We start from the raw sequence: 25,321 nt of genomic DNA, 5'->3' as shown, positions 1-25,321 counted from the left end.
TATCTAAGTCGCCCCAATACCCCAATATTTGTCAAATTTTTTCTTCATATTTGTGGCCATTAATTCCACCAGGGGCTTCCTACTTCACACTCCACTTCAATTGCATCAAGTATTTTAACTAACTCTAGAAAAAAGGAGTTGCAAGTTATATATTGATTCCCCGAAAAATATAAAGTTGCATCATGAAATAGTTGAAGGAACCTTACAAACAACTTTACCTTCTCCCAATTGTTATTTTTGGGAGGCCCTAACTTCTTTGATGTTCTCTTATTCACCGCATCACCTATTTGGTCATCATCGTCTCCAACACTAGTAAGGAACTCCGAATCTTCTTCTTCCAACTATTTAAAAGCTTTTCGAAATTTTAAAGTCCCCTCCAACATAAGATAGTTGGAGTTCTACCTAGTCAGTACATCTAAACAAATGTCACTTTTATTTGCAATTTCTTCCAACCCAATACACTTCTTAAATGTATTCCACATTTTATGTGAGGACTTAACATATTTTACAACACCTCTCACTTTCACAATAGACTCATCAAATTCCCTCAACCTCTCACGGACAATTAAGTTTAGAATGTGGGCACAACATCGAACATGCAAGAATTCATGTTCCAAAATAATGTCCTTCCTATACCTGATTTTTTTTCTTCAAATAAGAAACTGCTCCATTATTAGAACTTACATTATCAAGTGTGATTGCAAGTACTTTCGGTCTCCCCCAATCATGCAAGCATATCTCAACTGCCCTACCAAGTGTATCACCCTTGTGATTCTCAACCAAACAAAAAGAAAGAATTATTTCGTGTAGTTTTCGATTATCATCAATAAAGTGTGTGGTGAGACACATATAGTTAAGGTTTTGCACGGATGTCCATGTATCCGTGGTGAGGGAAACTCGTTGCCATTGAAGAGCACTTTTCAACTTATTTTTTTCCCTTATATACACACTAAAGCAATCATTCGCAACCATAACGCGGGATAGAATCCCTACCCACTTAAGGCAAACAACGAGCATAAACTTCTTGAAACCCTCCCCTTCAATGAACCTAAATGGCAACCTATCAAAAATAATCATTTCTACTAAGGCTTGTCTGCAAGCCTCAACACTAAATACTATGAGCACAAATCTCCCACTACCACTTCCTAAACCTGCCTTCCAATTGAGAGTAGTTTGAGATTTATTTGTCTTATTCAAAGGATATTTTTTACATTATTTTTCAATGTGATACTTCATGGACTTTGTACAGTTGGTCTTCATATCACAAGCATACGAAGCACCACAGTAATTATATGCAGCCCTAGGTTTACTTGGATCACTTTTTGGTATTTTTGTAAAGTGATATCAAACCATTGACCTGGGTCTACCACTAGCACTCGGTTTAGTATTAGCACATACATTGGGTGGGAGTGGAGGAATGTCTTGCCCATTTGTAGCCTATGTTGACTCTAAATCATCTATAGTAGAATCTTGTAGAATCAATTCTGGAATAGAGTCCATCTAGAAGAGAAAAAAAGAGAATTAAATGAAAATAACATACTGACTTGGTAAAAATATATGAAAAGTGTATGAATTTAATCCAAAGATCATCTGATGTGCTTTTTAATCCATGAAAAGTGTATGAATTTTAATGAGGAAAATGTATGAAAAAGTTGTGAATGATCATCTGAGAAAGACAAAAGTTAGTTCTAAAATGTTTCTACATAATCAAAGCCTTCATATTCCTGCATGCAATAGCTTCTACTTTGCCATTTATGAATTAAGGCAAAGAATCGTTATGAGTCAATGACTTTTTAGCATGCAATTTAATTAATAAAATGGAAAAATACCAATCACTAAATTCAAGAACATGATATATTTATTTTGTTTATAATATTTTCTCATCTGTAAGCAGGGTCTTAAATCACCACAGCCAACCAATGAAGACAAAGAGGAAGGATCGGCTCAAAGGAAGTGGCAATAAAAGGCCAAAGACTATCTACTAAGGTCTCCACGGAGAAGGTCCTAAAGAAAAAAGAAATTATTTCTATATATAAATTTATTTTCACTATTAATTAATATCTTAGAGTTGCCTAATAGCTGTATGATGTATCTATTTTTGGCTAAATTTATCTATTTTGAAGCTGGTGTACCGTGTACATGCCTCTAAAAATATATATATATATATATATATATATATAGAGAGAGAGAGAGAGAGAGAGAGAGAGAGTACCTCATGCGACAGAGGGGCTACCAGTTGGGATTTTCAGGGGACCCAACGGAGGGGCTGGGCTGTTGGAGGGGGGGTGTGTTGCGGCTGCTAGGGTTTTGGGACTTGAGAGTTTGAAGTGAAAACGGGGGGGGTAACTGGGGATGTGGGGTGTGACAGAACGGCGTCGTTTGGGTTCAATTTGAGCCCAAACGGTGTTGTTTAAGTAAGCTTTAGTTGAAAAAAAAAAGTTGAGTGAGACGGCATATTCATCCAGTTGGGACTTAAACGGCATTGTTTAAGTCCAATTTCATACTAAATGGCACCGTTTGATGTTTGGCAAATTTGGTGTTCAAGTCACTTGTGATTTTTTTTTTTTATCTTTTTGGCACATAAATTAATTAAAAAATTATTTAAATTATTAAAATTAAGTAAACTTTTTAATGGTGATTATTCTTTTAACTCATTGAAAAAACAGTTAATGATAATATTATATATTATACTCTAATAGTGTTACTAATACTACTACATATAGTATATATATATATATATATATTATAATGATATGGTGATACTAATAATATATGTTACATATTATATAATAATACATTGATACTAAATTATGGATTATACTATACAAATAGTAATATATGGTCATAGACTCATAGAGTCATAGTGATATAGTCATTACTCATAAGTAATACTCATTAGTCATAGTGATATTGATACTATATATAGACTTGTAGTTATGGACTTACATTGATTTAGTTATAAATTTAGTTTAGCTATAATTATATTGATGATGTTAATTGTTACTTTATTGCTAACTTAGAGCATGTCAATGTATTATAATTTATGATAGTTCTAAGTTAAAATGCATAATGAGTTCTATACAACTTTTTACATTTTGGGTATGAAGCAATAAGTATAGATAATTTAATTATCCATACATGATACATCCATACATGCTTTATATTTACTTGCAACTTAGGTCATAGATGTAGTCATGTAGATGTTAGTAATTAATTAATGGTGAATTAGTGCTAGGTGAGTTAGTTGATATTCATGTCATACATACTACATTAGTTAATTACAATTTACATTAGTTATTTTTAATTGCTTTATATTTACTTACAACTTAGATATATTAAAAAATGTTATCTAATAACTTAGATAGATGTAGTCTTGTAGATGTTAGTAATTAGTTAATAGTGAATTGATGATAGGTTAATTGGTAATATACAATTAATAGAATATTAATTTGTAAATTTGTAATTACATATTTAAACTTTTATATTGTACATGATGTAGGTTAGATGAAAATTACATAATTTATTATACAATTATTACATAAAAAATATATATAAAAAAATTAAAATTTTATTTTATTTATTCTCTCTGTTCGGTTCGGTTCGGTCAGGTCTGAAAACCCCTCAACCCGAGACCGAACCGAAGACTGAAAACTCTATTTTCTTAGGACCGAAACCGATCAAGTCATTTTTCGGTCCGGACTGAACTGGTCGGTTCGGTCAATTTTCTTAGTTTGGACCAGCTGAATTATAGCCCTAGTTGAGAGAAGAGTCAGTGACGGGCAACAAGAAGAGAGACGAGCAGCGAGATTGGAGACAAAAAAATGAGAGAGTAGAGAAAATAAAGAGGAGAAGAGAGAAGAATAAGGAGATGGAGAACGAAGAAGGGTCTGTAGGAGCTGTGGGGTCCGTTGAGGTGTATTTATAGGGAAGGGGAAAAAAACCTAACATTTCTTCTAATAAAAAGACACCGTATGGGTTGAGGTTAGGAAGGAATAGGTGCACTACATTGTTCCTTTTTTTTTTTTTAATGTCTATAGACTATTACATTTTTATAAAAAATCTGTTTATTTAAAAAAAAACAAAATAATATTTTCTAATATTTTATGACGCAACATGAAAATGGTCAATCACGGGAGGATTTAATGGAATGTGAGAAAATAAGAGAGGCAGAGGGGAAATTTGGTAGATTTGGTATGAGGAGAAAAGAAATTTCTTCACAAAAATCGGAGGGAAGGGAGAGAATTACTCGTGGGCAATTTTCTACCGTGTTTTTCGTCGAAACAAGTCTGCACATGTTAAGCCATGTAATATGTGGGGGGTTTTTTTTTAGGCAACATATGTTTGTGGCAAAAGATCCTTTTTTACAACCATTTCAAGTGATCCGTCGGCATATTGCTGCAACAAGTGAATTTGTTTTCCAAGAACTTACTTTGTGACATCAACCAAGTATTTTCCATGCACTATGGTTTGTCTTGGAAAAAATTTTTGTAGGAAAAAGCCTTTTTTATTGTAGTGATATTGTATTTTTATTTTATTAATCAATTTTGTTCAATGATTTGTTTGGATATATAATTTCCGAAAAATAAATTTGTTTTTCATCTTGAATCAAAATTTTCCTTTAATAACAAATCTTATATTAATAACAGGTTTGATATTTCAAAAATTTAATATTGATTTTTTAATATTAAATTTTATATTAATACCAAATCTGACATTGATAATACTATTAATATTGTTATTAATAACATTGTTAATAATAAATTTCATTTTCTCCAGTCTTGTATTTTGTTTAATTTTAAATTCTCTAAATATTGAATTTATTTATTATATCTGTTGTTATTCTTAATATGTTAATATAGTTTTAATTAACAAATATGACTGTATAATTATTGTGTTTTATTTCTCTAATATGTTTTTTTAACATATCTATCGCATGTGTCCTTATTTCCCTCTTCCTCATTCTACCTGTTGTTGATCTCCTCAATTTGAATAATTCTTTTATTAGTCTTCTACTTTTTGGTATGTAATTTTATCTGCTACAATATTATATTATATTCAATTTTCAATTTTATAAATATTTGTCTTATTCATTATGTTTGTTGTCATTCTTAATATTTTATTATATCGTCATTCAATAAATAACATTCTAATTTTATTATATTTTGTTTCTTTATATTTTCTTTGTCTTGGATCAGCTGGTTCTGTTATTATCTTGGTCGACGGCATTTCACTACCTATTCATTTGCTCTATTCCCACTGTTCATTTATTTCTCCTTTACATTCCAGTATTTTTTTTTATCACTTTTACTTTAAGTATGTTTTTTATATTTATTTTGTAACATTTACTCTGTTTATTCATATGCGATTAGTTAACTTAGTATGCCGTTTAGATAGGTTTTTTTGAAATAAATGTTTCTTTTTGTTGCTTTAAATATAAGTAATTACTATATCGTCTATGTTTATATTCTCGTATGTATGCATGTATATTTGTATGTTTAATATATTGTTATTTAATTCTTAGATTTGTCTGTTAAATTCATACAACATTAGTAATTTACTATAAGAAATGACAATCGGTGAAACAATATTGTTAGCAAAATAAACTTATACGTAAATTTTAGAAATATTATCGTTATTAACTCTTATATAAATTTTTCTATAAAAGAAATTTTGAAAATTTAAACAAAAAACCTGAAAGAGAATTTGATATACGGTCAATTGCGCCAAAACAAGTTGAATGTACTCTCTGTTAATGTCATTTCCGAGACAGTAGGTTGAATATTTCAAATATCCTGTTTGAAACTTATCACTCTTGTAATATATATTTTAAAAATATCTCTACATAGTTGTGACTTGGTTCTTATGAGTCATTGTATTATAGTTATAAACATTATGTAGATCGTGTGCATAATATGTTTTATAAACAGGAAAAAAATTCTAAAAGTATAGACAGAATCCTATCCGTTTATAGTTAAAAATCTGAAACATAACAAAATTGGTCAACTGGGCAAACATGCAGCACATGTTGCCCTTACTAGTATATATATATATATATATATATATATATATATATATATATATTTGAAAAATAGTGCAAGTAAATTTTTACAACAATAATCATCTTTCTATTAAAGAGTCATGAATTTGGTATTAAAAATGAAAGAAAGATAGATCGTGCTATGGTGACCAGATCGAACCACCCCCGGAGAGGTTAGCTAGAACTTGGTCACCACCTTCTTTTTCATATACATTTCTAGTAGAAAAACTTAAAAAAAGAAAAAAAAAGAGAGCAAATGAAATGAGTAGATAGGGGTGTAGAACCGGGCCGGATTTTGTCTGGTCCGGTTCGAAACCTGGAAATCTGGGTCATTCGGGCGGATAAAAAATTATTGTACCTGACCGAATCCAGTTATGGATCCTGTTTTTAAATCGGATATCCGTAACCGGTTTCTCTTTTGAAAACATTGTTTTAAATTTGGTCTTCTGCTCCTCTCTCTCATTTCAACTTTTGATATTTCACTCGACACTCGACAGACAACTCTATCTCTCTATCTCTCGAGTTCCAACTTCTGAAAATCAGAAACCCTAGCCGTCACCGCGAGGACTGTCGTTCGCCGTTCGCCCATCTCTCTCTCAACGTCGTTTGCCTATGGTATATTCTTCTCTGTCTCAACTTGAACTCTCCATTTTTATCCATCTATGTTAGCTTTGTTCCTTCTTGAAAAACACTACGGAAATCCAACTTCCCCTAAGCCCGAAAACCTAACTTTGCCTGTCTCTATCTTCTCTTTCTTTCTCTCACTCTCTCCCCGAAAACCTTAGCATCCCTCAACGAAACCCTTCACTCACTCTCTCACAGTGTAGCTTCTCCTAGATCTGGATTTACATTTTTGTTTGAGTCCATATCCATGTGAGTATCTCTCACTTTTTAAATGTAGATATGGATAGATTATATCTGGGTTTTCATTTTTGTTTGAGTCCATATCCATTTGATTTGTGAATCTTGGTTGCCATTCCAGATTTGAATGTTTTATGGGGTTTTTGAAATTTCGTAGTATAGATTTGGTTTAGATTAGATCTGGGTTTAAAGTTTTGTTTGAGTCCATATCCATGTGAGCAAATCTCGCTCTTTAAAGTTTGATATGGATAGATTAGATCTGGGTTTTCGTTTTTGTTTGAGTCCATATCCATTTGGTTTGTAAATCTTGGTTGCCATTCCACATTTGAACGTTTTATGTGGGACTTGAAAAAACTACCATACCTGCAATTAAAAAACATCCAAGAAGAAGAATTGCAAGAATCATTAGTGATGAAGTCGAAAAGAATTAGAACACCTTACTCGACTATTAATCATTAAAAACAGAGAGGTTCAAACACTTTGTGCTTCTCAAGTAACCAAATATATGGGCATTCCAGAGGTCGAGCACCTTTGCTGCTGCTCCATGTTAAGATTCTCCACTTGTGCTCTAGGTGATGTACATGAGATCTGTCTTCTCCCCTTTCTTTTTTCCATCTTATTTGATTTCTTTATCTCGGGCCTCTAATTTCTTGTCAAGGTTTCGTTTGTGCTGTTAGATTTAGTGGGTATTTCCTCTGTTTCCCATATCTTATTGATGTTTTCCATACACCCATGTGATGAACCACCCAATATGCTTTCTAAAAAACATGAGTTTTAGATGTAGTTTGCCCAGATCTGGGTTTAGTGTGCTCAGATTTGGGTTCTTGATAATATTTTGGGTTCTAGATATAGTTTGCCCATATATGGGTTTTGTGTGCCCAGATCTGGGTTCTCGATAAATGTCTATGGATATTTTTTTTCTATAAATTTCTTGCACTTAGTTATGTTCAAACAATGAAACATGCTAATATTGTAGTGACTTGTCTATGGTGCCTTGAGGATCTAGATCGAACAATGAAACATGCTAATATTGAAGATGGAAAGCGTATAGCAAGGTAATATTATATACTCATTGCTTGTTAGGTATTCTGTTTGGGTATTCATAAGCTGACATTGGACCAAACTTCTTATAATATCTTAAACCATGTCAAGTGATTACCAAGTGTTTGCTTTGGATGCATTTTTGCCAGATTGTTGCACAATTTACAGCTCTTAATTGCTCTTTGGACAAGTGAGAGCAAAATAAAGTTCCAGCATAATGTTTTGATATTTAAATAGAATGTTGTATTTTGTTTTCATATTGACTTTGAGTCACTAACCTTAATAAATACTACCTTTCGTGTTCAGGAACTATTGAAAACTCCATTGGTTTTATGGTATTGGATATATATATGCTTTTGATCGAAAGAGGGCATAATCTTGTACTCATTCCCCTAGTCACAGATAAATTTAAATGTGTTCTTTCAGACAACCCAGCAAGCTTCTTCTACAAACACTTCCACCTAGAAGTTTCAGTTGCAATCTAAATCCATACAAAATTGTGTTCTTATGGAGAGATCCTTCAAACAATGGAGCTACCTCCAAATCTGCAGGATGATGGCTCTGAATTATGGGAGGCATTTCTAATTTGTTCTTTGTTAAGTTGATGTTTTGCATTATGATGTAAACAATAATGTAATATGCAGTGTATTGTGAGTATTGATATCTATTATTAATTATTTTTTTTAATAAAAATTTGAATGGACAATAAAAAGTTTAAAATGCCTATAAAGATATTCATTATATAAAAAAATGCTTATAAAAAATAATAAACATAATGACCTATTAAAAAAAGCCTTTTAAAAAGTGTTCAAAAGATTTTCTTTTAAAGGCTTTAAAAGTGTTTAAAAAATTTCTTTTTTTTAAGGAAAAAAAAAGTGCCGAAAGATTTTTATTTTTAAGAAAGTGATAAAAATGTTTTTTTTTAAAATCCATTTAAAAAGTGTTAAAAAAATATTCAAAAAAGAAATCCGGATCCGGTTAGAATTCAGGTATCCAGGTTCAAATCCGATATCCGCCCGGATTTTGACCGGGTTTATCCGGGCGGATATCCGCCTGGTTTTAAAAAGCCGAATCCGGATCCAGATGTTCCCGAATATCTGGATCTGGATCCGATCCGGATACACAGCCCTATGAGTAGATACATAATAGCTTGTTATTGACCGGGAGTCCTTTCCATGGTGGAAGGTGAGGGTGTAGGGAATAAGCAAATAAAAATGTGTGCTTCCATTCCAATCAAATGAGAGGATAATTTCCATTTTATCGAAGTTGTGGACATTGAAGTTACAATCTAGATATTGCTACAAGATTACAAGAATACTAGAAATGTAGCAAGAGCTTCTTCCCCTTTGGTGGCTTTTGTGGCGTAATATTTCCTTGTCTAGCCGTGCAGCGTACGGCTTGTTTGATTTCTACGTATTACCACAATTAAAGAGTAGTTCGTTCTTGTAGCTACATCATAGTTGATCGATATAAAAATATTTAGAGAAATGATTTTTGTAGTTTTATAATGTGTAAGTCATGTGCACCCATTTGAAAAGTTGATAAATTTGAGATACATTAAAAAAATATTTTTTTTAATGGTGGACTTCACTTTTTTTCAAAAAGAATGTGCGAGACTTATATATCCTAGAATTATATCTAGCATTACTCAAAAACTTATTTTTGTTATATAAAGGTATGTACTTATTTTTTTAACTCTAAGTTTTCGTCCATCAATAACTTACTAGTATTGAAAATTCTATAAAATTTTATTAAAAAATCAAATGACATTTTTGTTGTGAAATGTTATGCAAAACACACATACTAACGATGACAAATAAAGTAAAAACAACACAATCAAACATGCGACGTATAATATACGTGGTTCGAAAAATTGCATACGTCCACAAAATTGCAGAAATCTTATTAACCAGATCAGATTAAAAATCAATCAATCTCAACTCACACTTTTTATGACTTTTTACTCTCTCACACAATATGCACTTACAAGACAGTTGTTCTCTCTTAAAATATGTTTGAGATCGTTCAACACAAGTCTAATATGACATATATATAGTGAGTGGCAAAACTACGTACTTCGCTCGAGCGCGCCTCGAGCGAACAACCAAATGAACATTTGCTCGAGCAGAGTGTCGAGCGAGAGTCAAGCGAACACTAGGGTTTGTGTCTCGCTCGAGCGGAGTGTCGAGGAGACTCGAGCGAACTCTCTCTGACTTGCCTTTGCTCGAGCGATCTGTCAAGCGATGTCAAGCAATGTGGCTCAAGCCAACTTTCAACAAATACTTTTTCAGCTCCAAAACCAATCTCCACATATACCCAACACTTTTATATCATTTCTATCTAAAAAAATACTTTTTAAATTTATTTCCAAACAAATGTAACATATTTGAAAATATTTAAAACATATGGTTTTTAAATAGTAAATAATTTTTTAATAGTAGTACTTATTACTTAAATTCTATAACTAGAAGTCTTAAGCTAAAAGCTAAATTATCCACCACAATTCCACCAATACTAACTGTTCCCCCCTTAGTCGCCAGAAATATCCCAGCCCCAACTACCCCACTCTTTTCAACAACGGCCTCCACATTTTCTGCAAACCCTTGAGATCCCCACCCCTCTTCCATGCTTCCACCCTTTTCCGCCCCCCTTTGCGCCAACCACCATCATGATGGAACGTCGAGGACCCCTTTCTAGAATCCTCTCTATCCCACCGCTCACCCTGTCCCTTCCTACTAGCAGCGTTGGTAGCCCTCAGTCACGTACTAAACTGGACATCACTGCTCTTGCTTGAATTAGAGGACACTAAATCACACTCCTCACTGCCATGCACCATCCTTCCACACCTAAAACAAATCGTAGGTAATTTCTCGTATTGGATCGGAATCCACATATCAGCACCATTAAAATTTATAGTCCTCCCCTAGTCACGGGTTTCCTAACATCCATCTCCACCAATAACCTCAAATATCTACCCCAACCTACACCATCATCCGACACATCAACCTTCATCACCTGACCAATCGAGGCACCAATTTGCTCACGAATTCGACGATTCATACAAGGCATAGGAAGAGTATGGAGTTGAACCCAGAAAATCTCCAAATGAAAATCCAACAGATGTGGTTGCACTTTCACGTCCACTGGCTTCAACACAAAAATATTGTTACTGAATAACCATGGTCTCTCAGCATAGACCCAATCCCTATCCCTGTCATTTGCAAAAGTGATAGCAAATGTGTTCTCCCTAATCCCCTTAAAAGAAACAGTATTCTCAACCTTCCACACCCTCAGCATTGTGGACTTGATCACCTCTAAGCCTACTTTCCTATTTGCGGACACTCACCCCACCAAACTCCTTCGTTCACAACTATGCAGTTCTTCCAACTCAACATTCTCAATAGCAATGGCTTTACTTTCATCCTCATTCAAATCATGAAGATGGTTCCATGCAGAATTAAGATCTTCCATCACACCTGTGCAGAGAGAAACCCCACCTGACGTGGGACACCCTCTTTTACTCAGAAGAGCAAAGAGAAAAACCTTCACCTCTATCGCACTCGAGAGAGAGAAGAATTGTATATAGTATCACTCAAAAACTTATCTTTGTTATATAAATGTATGTACTTATTTTTTTAACTCTAAGTTTCCACCCATCAATAACCTACTAGTATTGAAAATTCTATTAGATTATATATTCTCGTTATTTTTTTATTATAAAATTTGATTTCTATCAAAGATATAGTCCTAATCTTAAAAAAGTCAAATGACACTTTATATTATTTCTACCTCAAAAAATACTTTTTAAATTTGTTTCCGAACAAATGTAACATGCTTAAAAATGCTTTAAACATACAGTTTCTAAATAGTAAATAAATTTTTAACAGTAGCGCGCTTATTACTTACATTCTGTAACTATATATAAGCCTTAAGCTAAAAACTAAATTATCCACCGTAATTCCAAACAAGTACTAACACCTTCTCTCATTACATTTTGATAACGAGAAATTAAGAGAAATGTTCATTTTTTCCTATAATATTAGTATATTTCTTTTAAAAATTAGCACATGAAACAAACCTTTTAAGTAACCATATATAGGGTGTACATGACCACAAATTTCTTTATGATATTCGGGTAAGTTGATTTTTTATTTATTTATATTTTTTATTTTTGTTGTTGTTTGGGAATAAGGGTGGCAATTCGTGTTTTTTAATCGTGTTCGTGTCGTGTTAAGTCATGACATTCGATTATATAGATCAATCTAAACCCGACTTGTTAAGCTAAATGTGCTAAACTTTTAAATCTTAATTCGACTCATTTAAATAATGATTCATGTATTGTTACTCATTTTGACCATTTGTATAAGCAAAGAAGAAGAAGATAATGATAATGATGATGTCTTTATCTCTTTTTTTTGGGACTATCAATTTCATATTTATTGGAGTATTTTTTTTTTTGAAAAATGATTTATACACAATATTTTTCACAATACATTTAATAACAATGTGTTAAATGAGAGATAATTTTGTAAAACTCTTTATAAAAGTAATATTATTTTATAAAAATACCCTCATCTTATAATATTATTGTGAAATATGTTGTGAAAATATGTTGTGTGTATCAATATATATATATATATTTGTTTTGTTTGTATCGAGACAAGCCCCGGCTGTAGAGAATTTTTTTTTTGATAAAAGGATCACATATTATTCATAAAAAAGGACATATAAATATGACTTTAAAAAAGTCAAATACAAACATTAATAGCTCTCCAGCACACTACCGTGGCTGACATGGTCTAGTTCAAACGACATATCGCTAAAGACTTAAGTCTAAGGGATCCATCGTACACATTTTTATTCCCAACAAAGAAAATGTAATCAGGTGACAAAACTCATACTCCAACTAAGCAGAGTAGAGTACACCAACCCCATACACTGCCAAAGCAGAGAGGGGACATCACACCGTTCGGACCAAGGTCCGAAGGGATAAAATTTTTGGATTCTTTTTTTTAAAAAAAAAAAGAAAAGATAAACAAGACATGAAATAAATTATAAAGAAAAACTACTGAAACAATAAAAAAAAAAACAATACTCTGACGGCTGCGATGCCGCTCGTGGCAACGGCAGAGGCTCCGGCTGTAGAGAATTGAGTCCTATATATATGACGCAACAATTAAATTGACTCAAATTTATTGCATTTAAGGCTACAGTGGTTTTGACGACAATGAATTAAATGCCAAAATGGAAAGCCTTTAAGGCTTATAAATAAGACTGAAGTCTGGTCCGCATTCCCTAAACCAAAGTCATTTTTTAAAGTTGGGAGTAAATGACGCTCACAACTATCAGCGAGACGCCAAAGTGGACTTTATATACAAATTGCTCTCACTTTCATGGAAGCAGTCATTGTGAATTGGTCAGTCCTTCTGATTGTTTTGTGCGCTTAGTTTTTTACTTAGGAGAAAAGATACTTACAACCGTGAATTGTGTAATCACCGTGTAATCGCTTTAAAAAAAATGAATAAAATATGAGATTCACATGAAAAAAATTAATTTTTTAATAGTGAATCCCACTCTTTTTCAAAGCGATTACACGACGATTACGCACTTCACGGTTGTATGTTGACCCAGCTTCATCCTTTTTTTTTTTTTTGTTCCGAAAATATGATTATATTCATATTATAGAATCATCAAGAATTTTATAGAATCTTCTAGAGTATAGAATTCTCGCATTTGAATTATTATATCACATAGCAATATCAATAAATTGATAAAAGAAAATCATACTATTACTAACTTGGACAAATTGAACCAAATTTTATTTAATCAATTATTTAATGAACTGTGCGTGAAGGCAAAATTAGACTTGATTATTAGGACCGTTTTGAGAAATGATCACATCTCATTATTACAATTTTCTCAAATTTTCACACAAAATATAATAAACAATTCAATTTTTTCAAATTCCAAAACAATAATAATATTCTAAAAATATTTTATTCAACTAATCTAAAATATCTCATATGATCTGATCTCAATTCCCTATCCAAACAGCACCTTAATACAATTTGTAGTAGAAAACTCAATTCAACTTATATATAAAAATATTTACAAAACCTCAAAATTGATTTGTTAAAAATTTGAAAATAAATTATACGATAATATACATAATCCATTCATGCTTATTTAGTAAATAAACCAAGTGTTCAAAAATATAAAATATATTCGATAAGAACATCAAGTTCGACACCTATTCAAATAAAAATTAAATAAACATAACCCGACCAACTTACTACTCACTCAAACTTGGGTCATTTACAGCCCTAAACTACTAGCTTCATCCAAATCATGTGACCTAGCTTGAATATCACCCTAAATAAGGGTTTGTGGCAAATTCATTCATGTGATAAGCAAGTAACAGGAAGGATGAAATGTCGTGAGCAAGGATCTTGTCATACACATGAATTGGATAAAGTCATCAGTTTAGAAGATGCCCAATGGGGGAGGCTGCACCAGTTACAATTTCCTCACAAGAATTAAACGATTCATAATTTACAAAAAATGCTTAATCAAGTCAGCCGTTCTGCATTGATGTGAAAAATTAACAGACAAAAAATAAAAATAAAAATAAAAATAAAAGAAACAAACGATCAAACAGAGACTGATTGTAAACGGTTGCAATTGCCACTCGAGACCCACACAAGAAAAATGAAAGATAATTAACCGTACAATCGAATATAACATTGAGTAAAATATTTCTGCGTAGAACGTAATTTCATAGGGCATTAAAGGAACAGCATCTATACTCCTCCACAAAGATTATAGCTCCCCACAACCAACCAACCCCACATTTTAACCTAACCTAATAGACTAAATGATGGCTGACATATGAGAGATTTTTTCTTTTTTGATGTTTTCATTCCCGATAATTACAAAATGGGAATGTGATATTTTTACCAATTACCACATATACACGTTCCATCCACATGGAAGCCTTGAGAGGGTAACTTTCAGCATAAACCGAGGAAGCATAAAATAACTTACATGTTTTGTGATTACGCAGCTTCTTCTTCCTGATCGGTGAAACAAGCGATTAGGTTGAGCTTCCCTATGTATAAGTGATCAATATCTGTTGACACGGGTGACTATATACCGTCCTTTCTCCAGATCATAAATTGTCTTGAATTGGGGCTTTCTACACTTTGATACAGACCATGCCACGAACATCAAAACTAGAAAGATAGCAATTATCGAGAGCAGTGTGGGTGAGTCATTGCTTATAATGTTAGCGATCCAGTGAGCATGCTCCAAATCAAATTTAGCTGTGCTCTGCAGAATGAAGGCTCCTAAAGCCCAGTCAAGCGGAATATTTCCCACCTGATTTGAAACCCCAATCCTGTTCAACAGTAATTCCAATCAATAAGACCGACCTACAGCAAACATACAGCTTTATATATGCACACAAATGCGCACATGTAGACTTTTTTCTTTATGGGTAAACAAAAATTTTATTGATGAGAAAGATAGGCATAACCCATGCACACTGGACATATGCAAGAGCGAAAACTAGGCATGATTGGTAGTTGTTTCTAGAAACTCATGGATATTCAGACTATTAAAATCTATTACAATTGACCAATGGAATTAAGTGTTTAAAAATAAATTTGAGCACACGTAGACTTCACATTAACACATCATTGTGCACACAAATGCAGTTGTGATTGAAAAAAAGTGGGAAGCTTTATATAAAAAAAAGGTAGGGGGGAAAAGAGGCTTGTAACATGCTGACCCTTGCCACAAAGATTGTACCAACTGCCCTAGCCCCAGCAAGACCCATGTAGGGAACCGACTAATCCTGTTCAACATGGAGCATGGAAGTTCTGGGTGCATCACATGGCAACAGAGCCGATGCGACGCATTGCTCAGCTGGTTGAGCTTTCTACAAAAAAATAAGTGATGCGAGAATGCAAGAACCGTGATCTCATTGTTGTGGCTATAAAGGGGGCCTACAGGAGATGTTGGCAATCAGATCTCCTAAGAAAATGGACTGAAGCCTAATCACACGTAAATGGCACACACCGTGCTATCTTGTGGATTGACATGATCAAATTCGATATAAATAGTGGCTTATTAAAGGAACACAATATGCCAAAGTGATAGTGCAAGGATATACCTTTCATCATCGAAAGAAACCCCAAGACTGTCATGAAGTAGGGCCACAATATATGCTGAAGAGAAGCAATACCGCAGTAAATCTTCCTCCTTAAGTGAACGGTATTTCTTCTTCAACTCCAACCAATCTTCTCCACAGAATTGTTGTCCAGCCATCATCAGCTCAGAAAGAAATGATCTTGGAGCCAAGTCAAAGAACTAACCAAAGGGAAACAAACAAAAAGAAAGACAAAAACAATTCAGAAAAGCATGTAAACAGAGCATCTAAAATGATATAAGTGCAGAAGAGAAATGAAAAGAATCATAAGAGTATTATTATTCATTCATCCAGATGGATGCATATAGAAGTCACGAAAAAAATGGCAAAATACCTTTGAAGTATAGAAGAAATTTTCTGTTGCCAAAAACTTTCCCTGAAGTTTAGGTATGAAAGTTGATCCTATGTGGCAACTCTGATAGGAGCATTTCTCTGTGTTCACAATAAAGAAATATATTTACCCTCATTACTCTAAAAAAACGAAGATAATTCCATGAAACAGAATTTAACAATAATGTCCTGATTGGTAACCTTTTCCTTTTTGTAACAACATTAATGCAGCATTTCTGCATTCTGAAAAGTTCCCTTTAGATTGAAGAGTAGCTAAATATCTATTCTTCGTGTCCAATGAACCTGGAGAAAGCTTCCACGACTCCACATTATGTGAGTACCCTTTAGGGGTACAAGGATCAATCAAGATTCCCTTTTCAAGAGACTCAGTAACTACATCAATGAAACTGACGTCAGAATAATAGAAAAACCATTTCTTACTACAAACTATGCGGCATTATGTAATTATGCCCCTTACCCAGATAACATAGATGTAGCAAACAACAAGAAAAGACAGAAACAGCACTACTGGTATAATGGTAATGATTACATATGGTCTACCAAAGAAACTTCTTTTTTTTTTTTTTTTTTTGGGGGGGGGGGGGGCGCATTAGGTTATGAAAAGAGTGGTTTTCCACCTCAGTGCTATTTAATCATGCCAACTTCCTATTAAAAAAATGATAAGGTGACCATGTCATAAGCAGAGGCAGTTTAAGAATTGACATAACCAAAGCACAGCTGCCATAATGACACCCTTTTGTATACCATACTCTGATCCGTTGATCTCAAACCATCTTTGGATGTTTCATGACCATTCTAAAGGTCCAATATGTTTCACAGTAACTATAGAAAACAATCCCGAACTAATTCAACACCATTAAAAATCCCAGCAAAGAAATAGTATCCATCATTTCACTTTTGATTAAGCATTTTCCATAAAGACTTCATTTACTTGAAGATGGGAATCAAGGTCTTGGGGTTGGTGTTCGGGTAGAGTTTTAGTTTTACGGGAAACAAGGGATTGGGGTTGGGTCTAATGTACATTGGGTTGGTTTTTTTATGGGCTTTTTAGGTCATTAGGGGCTTGTTGGGTCATTTTGGGCAAAGTGTTTTCTTGTATACATTCAGTGTATTTGATTTCTCCTTTTGATATATACAATATTTTTACTTATCAAAAATAAAAAATAAAAAATTTACTTAGGTTAATCTATATCAGAAGCATAAGTCTTTTGATGAAATCACCAAGAAAAATATAATCACAAGAATATATCCAGCACATTGTCTGTATCAGTAGATAACATTTTTTCATACAATCCCATTTCTAAATACAAATTTTACTTCAGCCACAACGAGCTGTTTCACCTCCTATGACATCTTAAAAGTGCCCCCATTCAATTCATTATTTATTTTTAAATACCTTCTAATTGCCAGGATTGAAATTACATAATAAGAGCCCACTAACTAGCAGAAGGAACTATGCCTGATTTACAAAAATAATCACAGGAACTTCACTCACAGGCCATTGTGACATTCTGGAACTAATAGCCAAACATATGGAAGAACAATTATTCAAACCTCATCATCGATATTTGAAACCTGGCCCCCTCTAGAAAATTAAGAGCCTATTGAATAATCTCATATATAGGTATCTGACAGGATACGAAATTTGGATCTTGCAAGAATCACAACAAAAAAGCACATTTCGTATCACTCAGACAACCCAAGTTCAAGGTATAATAAGAACAATCAAAAACTTCCTCAGAAACTACTGTACCAAAACCATAATGCATAAAAAAACATGCATATTTACCTAAGTTCAAGTCTCCTAAAACAAGTGCTTCCCTCAATGAGTCAAAGGCAACATTCTGTGAAAAAAGAACACATTAAAAATGCTCTAAATTATATTGTAGCACCTTAGATAAAATCAAAATGCCAAACTTCTAAACATTCACAATAAGGTTTTTTTTTAATAAGTAAGAAAAATTTATTAATCCACATAATTAGCCATAGCCCAAGTAAACAGGAAGTATACAAGAGAAAAACACCTAATTACAAGCTAAGAGCTGAAAAAAAAGCATGCAAGCCATTAAAATTAGTCCCATCCAATACAAAAGCCGAGGCCCAAACTAGCAACTTATGAAAGAAAAAATCTCTAATCCCTCCCAAGGAACGATCTCTATTGTCAAAACAAAAGCTCATTCCTCTCATTCCGAATACACCACATAAGGCATAAAGGCACCATCTTCCAAACAGCCGCAATTTGTCGATTGCCCTGAATTCCTCTACAACAAGCCAAACGATTCACCACCCTCTTGGGTATCACCCAAGCAATGCCAAGCCTAACAAAAACCTCATCCCATATAGCCTTAACCACATCATAATGGAGAAGAAGGTGATCTGCCAATTCTCCACACCTTTTGCACATAAAGCACCAATCCATTATAACAATACTGCACTTTCTTAGCTTATTAATAGTTAGAATTTTCCCATGAGAATCCAACCAACCTAAGAAAGCCACCTTGAGAGGCACTTTGCTTCTCCAAATACTTTTCCAAGGAAAATCAGTAGGAGAATTAGTTGACATAACCTTGTACAAAGATCTAACCGAAAAGTTCTTATTTCCAGGATGAATCCAAAGCAACCTCCTCCCATCCTGACTTTATATTGAGAGCATATAACATGCTGACAAAATCAGTGATGTCCCCCACCTCCCAATCCTGGACAGCTCTAGTAAAAGTCACTGACCACTGAAGAAAACCAGTAGAATTATCTATATAATCAGCCACAGAGGCACCTTTATCCAAAGCAATTCTTAAAAGAGAAGGGAAGACATTCTTAAGAGGATCATCTCCACACCATAAATCATGCCAAAATCTGATCTAGGTACCCCTACCCACCTAAAATCTTAAATTTCTGGAGAAATCTTCCTTCCCCCCCCCCCCCAAAATCCATTCCGAATGAATTCCACACTCCCACACCATATGCCCCTCTTACAATAAGATTAATCACAATTAATTAGAGTTGGGCTGGCTTGGGTTATGCTAGAAGGATAGGAGACCTCTTTGCAAGTTAGAGAAGGCTACATGACGGTTCACAAATTGCAAGAGTGTAGATGGTCCCTATCTGCCTGCTTGGGGAACATTTGGAGGGAAAGAACTAATAGAAATTTTGCAGATCGCAGCGGCTATAGATTTAGGGAAATCCTTGGAACCGGTTGGGCTGCTATTAACCAAATAACAGCCTGACAATCACATAGTAACACGTAAGTCTTCCACCACAATTATCCTGAAGCAGCACTACACCAGAAAAGGGAATCCAGGCTGCTGCTAAGTGCCATCAAATCATTTCGCACAACTTCCATTTGTTCCTCGAGCTGGTTTTTTTCATTTTGAAAGTTAGAGACCTTAGCCTCTAATTCACTCCGACCCCGTCCAAGTACTCCAATGACCAATCTCTTCTTCTCTAGACAACAACTTAGACTCAAGTTTTGCAATCTCATAAACTTTTTCCGTCAATTTCTTACCTTGTTCAATGACTCTTAAGTTGCAATTCCATATTCAAACCCTCCAGTTCTTGAGTTGGAAGAACGTTACTATATTCAGTCTACCTGAGGTCTTTCTTCTTTAACTTATCTTCAGGACAGTGTGTTTGTGTTATGTATTTATGTCTGGTCACTTCAGACTTTTTTTTTTTTTTTTTTTATATAATCGTTGGAGCTTTGCTGTGCATTTACACACAGAGGTCTCAACGATACAGCTTAGCTTGTTTCACCAAAAAATGCTATTTTTATGGTCTAAATGAAAGATAACTTGGACAGGCTACATAACATAAAATTCATAAAGCTTTGAGCCTTTGAGCTTTCTCTCTCTAACCGAGAAATTCCCAAGAAAATACAAAGGCAAGATCTCCGAAATAAGAACCGTGTACGCCAAAATTGGAGCAACCAAACCATTATCTTGGGAAGTAAGCTACTTCAATCTTCTTCCTCGATGAACTTGGTTCCCAAACCCCTGAAACCCTCTGGAGGAGCCTCTGTAACAGTGACCAATGAATAAAATTCATCCTTTGCATCTTCTTCGTCATTTCTAATTCCTGCAAGTGTTGCAGCTGGAGCATTAAATTTCTGTTTTCCTCTGTATTTACTTCAACGTCAACGCCGACGCCACCACAGAGCTCGTTTCTATTCTTCAAGAGCTAGAAGAGACCATAGAAAACTAGAAAATTGAGATAGAAAATCTTTCAGCACCACAATCTTTCGACGTCGGTGTCAGACTGAAATGCTCGCATCGGCGTTGGATTGAGGGTGGTGCAAAGGGATGTAGCGAGGAAGAGGGTCAGAGAGGGGCGGGCGATGCAAATGAGAAGGCAAAAGGGCTAGCATACATACAACCGTGATTCTATGTGGTGGAGTGTATTTCTTTTACAGTATATTTTCTTACGTGGAGTTAGCTGAATGGAGGGCTGTTGTAAAGCCCCAATGGAAGGCCCAAACCACATGGCCTATACTCCAAAAGGACTAGTCAATGATATAATTGGAGCCCCATTAGAATCTTATAAAGAACAAAAACTTCTCATTCCCAAGCAATGTGGGATCCCATACACCAGCTACCCTTATCCATATCATATATCATATGGGGTATCACAATCTATCCCCCTTAAATTCCAGACGTCCTCGTCGGGCCTATCCATTGTAGGTGTCACGACTCAAGTCCCACATTTCTGGTTGGAATAGGCTCTGATACCATTTGTAATGCCCCAATGGAAGGCCCAAACCACATGGCCTATACTCCAAAAGGACTAGTCAATGATACAATTGGAGCCCCATTAGAACCTTATAAAGAGTAAGAACTTCTCATTCCCAAGCAATGTGGAATCCCATACACCACCTACCCTTATCCATATCATATATCATATGGGGTATCATAGCTGCTTTTGTGGGATTTTCAGCCCGACAACTGGGAAGCGTTTCTCATAGATTTAATGGGCTGATTTTTCATGATTTCCTTGTATTCTTTTTTCATTTTTAATTAGGTATATTTTTTTCTATTTCTAATCAGGTGCTTATTTTGTATACATCATGTGTACTTGGGTTATGCTAATTTTTCATAAAATCTTTGATTACTTATAAAAAAAAAAAAGGTTAATTGCAACTAAATTCTTTTATGTAATATTAATCCATAGGGCCTCATTGGTCATTGTTACAACAACCCATGGTTATGGACCCAAATCGACTTGTATGGAACATTTTTCTTTTCCAAGTGAACTTCCCAAGGAAAGAGTAAGCTTTTCGAAGAAAAAGTTGGCAAAACGCATTCGAATTAAACAATACAGATTGAAATGAACACCTACCTGGCCAAAATGAAGAAAACTGTGGCTGTAGAGATTATATGTGATATTCCCCAATCTAACAGAATGTGAGAACTCGGGCGGCATTGATTCACTTGAAACAAAGGTAACCTGTAATCAGATCAAACAAGATATTCTAAGTAGCAATCTCAGATTCAATGTTCTCAACTTCAAAAATGCCAATCAAAGTAAGTGAAATTTATTTCAGATATAACTAAATAACTAGTCAAGGCATGAAATGGAGTTGCTGCAAGTTTCGAGTTCTAGCATTCTAAATGGTTTCTAGTATGACGTACTAGTTGGAAACAAATCAATGAACTTTTCAATGCGCACAGCTCTTGATAGGACATCAGCTCTTGATAGGACATCAAATAGACGATCGAGAACAAAACACATATATTGAGCAAATGGATAAAAGTTAAATACTCTTGCCCTCTAGAGCTAGATTACTCAAAGATATTGGCTAATCACGTTTTCCAAAAACGAAACATAGCTGCTGGGAAGGATCCGAAACCCAACACATCCAACTAGTTGGAGTGGCAAGTTAGTATGGGACAGGATTTTGTGATCGGCATTCCAAATCATGAAAAACAATTAGAAGCAGAGAGAAAAGAACTAAACCTGAGCAGAAGCGCCACCAAGTTCAATAATCCCAGTTGTCTGCAGAGGATCACCTCCAAGAGTCCCAAGTGCATAGTTTGCAACAACCCAAGCATAAATCCCTTCATCAGCGCCTGACAGAACCACATTTAAAACAGTTCTCCATTTCTTAAATACTAAAACCACAAGCAAAACAAAATCGAGATAGTGACGCAGTAGAGGAGACAAACAAAAGAAGAATGGCACACCGGTAATAATGGAAGCCCACTCGTCCCGAAACTTAAACACCGAGGACCGGAGCACTCGCCTGCACGACTCCATAATCCGATCCCGCAGTTTCGATTCGAGCAACCGGAGCCCCGCGGTCGCCATGAGCCGAATCTCAGTCTGCCCCCAAAGCTCCTTCGGGACCCTTCCCTTCCCAAACTCCAGGAGCTCCTTCAGCGACCCACCTGCCCCATCCGAATCCTCCGCGAACGCCGAGAGCCCCGGGTTCACCCGCATCGAAGCCAACCCGTCCTTCCCGAAATCATACACCGCATTTCCATTCTCGACCCGGTACTCGATCACGTGGATCCGAGTCCCGGTGCTCCCTCCGTCGATGACAATCCCGTACTTTCTCTTCACGGAATTCCGCGAGCTTCTTCCGAAAACCAATAAATAACAAAGTAACAAAGCGAAAGATATGGAAATCAAAGCGAAAATGAATAAACTGGATTTGCTGTGCTTGGAACTGGAATTGCGAGAGAAGAGATTGGACCGAGTTCCGGGTCGTATTTGGAGCTTAATCGGATCCATAACTACGTCGGCCTTACGTTTGGAATGGACCCTTGCACGGGCATTCAACCGTCGCATCAAAGACTGAGATTTGTGATGGAGAAAGAGAATGCGATATCATGTGATTATACCCAAAAAAAGTATCGACAAAATCAGTTTTTGATGTTGGTGATGATGCTGATAACAACGTTGCGGAGGTCTTGGCGGTGGAGGTTCGGATCGGAGACGGAGAGGGCAATCATTCAAGGGTTTCGCCCTCTCAATTTCTCCGTGTCGCTCTCCCCTCGGTCTAGCTCTCCCCCGTCTAATCGATCCGGGAAGAGCTTTTTATGCTTGTAGTGTTTTTGCCCCCCCTTTCAAGTATACTTTACCCACTCGTACCGACGTGAGCTTGCTATTTTACGATATACCCATAAAATTATCATTTTATTTCCAAAATTACCGTTACATTTGGGTTTACAGAAAGAGAAATGTTTTATACATATTTTATATTTATAAATTTATAAATTTATATGGTTTGATTTTATATGTTAAATTATAAAAATATTTTTATTATAAAGTAGATTTAACTTATCATATAAAAGTTATCATTTTTTAGATTTAGTTTAGAGGTTATCCGAATACTTACCCCAACCTTCATTGTGGCGAAGGAGTGGACAAGCCATGTCGTTGTTCGAATTACCTTCTAGGAGAAGAAATATGCGGTTTGACATAAGACATTCCGACCTCTCCCTCATGGAGAGCGAGCCAAGTCCATGGACTGCCCAAATAATGAAGTAAAAGACATGGACATCATCAACACGAACGACGGCAACATAGCATCAAGACGGGTATCATCAACAAGCATCATGTGGCATAGATCGGAGAACCCATGTTTGCGACATTAACTTCTGTGACAAAAAAGCAAAGTAATGATAATGTTCTCGTATCCCAAATAAGACGGAAGCTGTTACGCTAAGGGAGGAAGATGGGCAAAGTTTCAAATTGCCCAGATTGTTTTACCTCCCCATGGGCAAAAGAGGCAAGTCGAGCCTAAAGCCTTCTTGACTCCCCGCGGTGGAGAGCGAGATCAGCCTCAGGGTTACTCAAAGAGCGAATCTTCACTAACAGAGGAAGACAGATAAGGTTCCAAATTACCCAGACTATTTTACCTCCCCGTAGGCTGATAAGGAAAGTCGGGCCTAAGGCCGTTTTGACTCCCCGCGGTGAAGAGTGGAATCTGCATTACAGTTACTAGAAAAACGAAGCTGTGCTAAAGGGAAATGTGAAAACACCCGCCCCTTAGGCAAAGTCATTAAGGCCCGGAATAATGGATACATGGTGAGGACCAACAAAAGGAGCTTAAGCTGGAAGACTGTCGGCAGGCAGGGTTGTCAAATGTTGGCTGAGCCTTATCGGGGTGGACCGCAAGAGGCGCTGTGCAGCAAACCCGCGCGGGCGAACTCCCCCTGGGCCGGCCCACAAAACAAACAGAGAAGAGAAAATCAAGAGGAAAAGAAGAACGATGGAAAAGAATGCGAAAAGGCATAGCCGGATATAATCAATAGAAGGTAATATTATTAATCATTGAAAGTTACATCATAAAGTCGCAGAGCTACAAGGAACAAGTTACATCATAAAGCCGCAGAGCTACAAGGAACAAGTTAAAACATAAAGCCACAGAGTTATAAGAAACAAGTTCCGGTGTCCGACTGTAGACCTAGACAGTAAAGCGGCCAGATATAATCCAAGGGAACCAAAAGTCCGCATTGTTCTCAAATCCTTCTGAAACAGGATCAGCTGAAAATCTCTGACAACGACGAAGATATTGCCAAGAATCGAAACATCTCGGAGTTGATTTCTACGATGAGAACCGCTTATTGGATGAAGGCCAGTGATCACCGCACTCGAGCTCTATCAAATCATATTTCCATGCTAGCAGCAAGCAAAGATCTCCACCATTGAGACGTGTCGATAACGCCCGAGGTTACCTTGAAACATCAACAGAGATGTAATGAGGCAACTAATCGAGTTGTACAGTGATGACCATCGCCCAGGAGACGCCCGAAACCACCCACCAGCTGTGGAGAGGAAAAATAAACTGTTGGAGGAAGTGAAGACGTCGGGTGGGAATGTCTTCG

General features: G+C 35.5%; 1 protein-coding gene across 1 annotated transcript; it reads right to left on the bottom strand.

Annotated features, from left to right (window-relative positions):
* Positions 1-14,641: 14,641 nt before the first annotated feature.
* Positions 14,642-23,597, bottom strand: LOC108988782 (probable apyrase 6). The gene is made up of 8 exons (XM_018962139.2): positions 22,673-23,597; positions 22,446-22,558; positions 21,828-21,935; positions 18,289-18,343; positions 16,680-16,871; positions 16,483-16,580; positions 16,113-16,309; positions 14,642-15,335 (listed from the first exon to the last, which is right to left on the bottom strand). Exons 1-8 carry the CDS (start codon positions 23,277-23,279, stop codon positions 15,062-15,064), a joined length of 1,644 nt encoding a protein of 547 aa, XP_018817684.1. The 5' UTR covers positions 23,280-23,597; the 3' UTR covers positions 14,642-15,061.
* Between the last annotated feature and the right edge of the window lie 1,724 nt (positions 23,598-25,321).

The sequence above is a fragment of the Juglans regia genome, chromosome 13 (assembly GCF_001411555.2).
Source record: "Juglans regia cultivar Chandler chromosome 13, Walnut 2.0, whole genome shotgun sequence".
In the NCBI taxonomy this organism is placed as follows: domain Eukaryota; kingdom Viridiplantae; phylum Streptophyta; class Magnoliopsida; order Fagales; family Juglandaceae; genus Juglans; species Juglans regia.
Note: the sequence above shows the minus strand (reverse complement) of the source record. Positions and strands in the feature narration are given on the sequence as shown.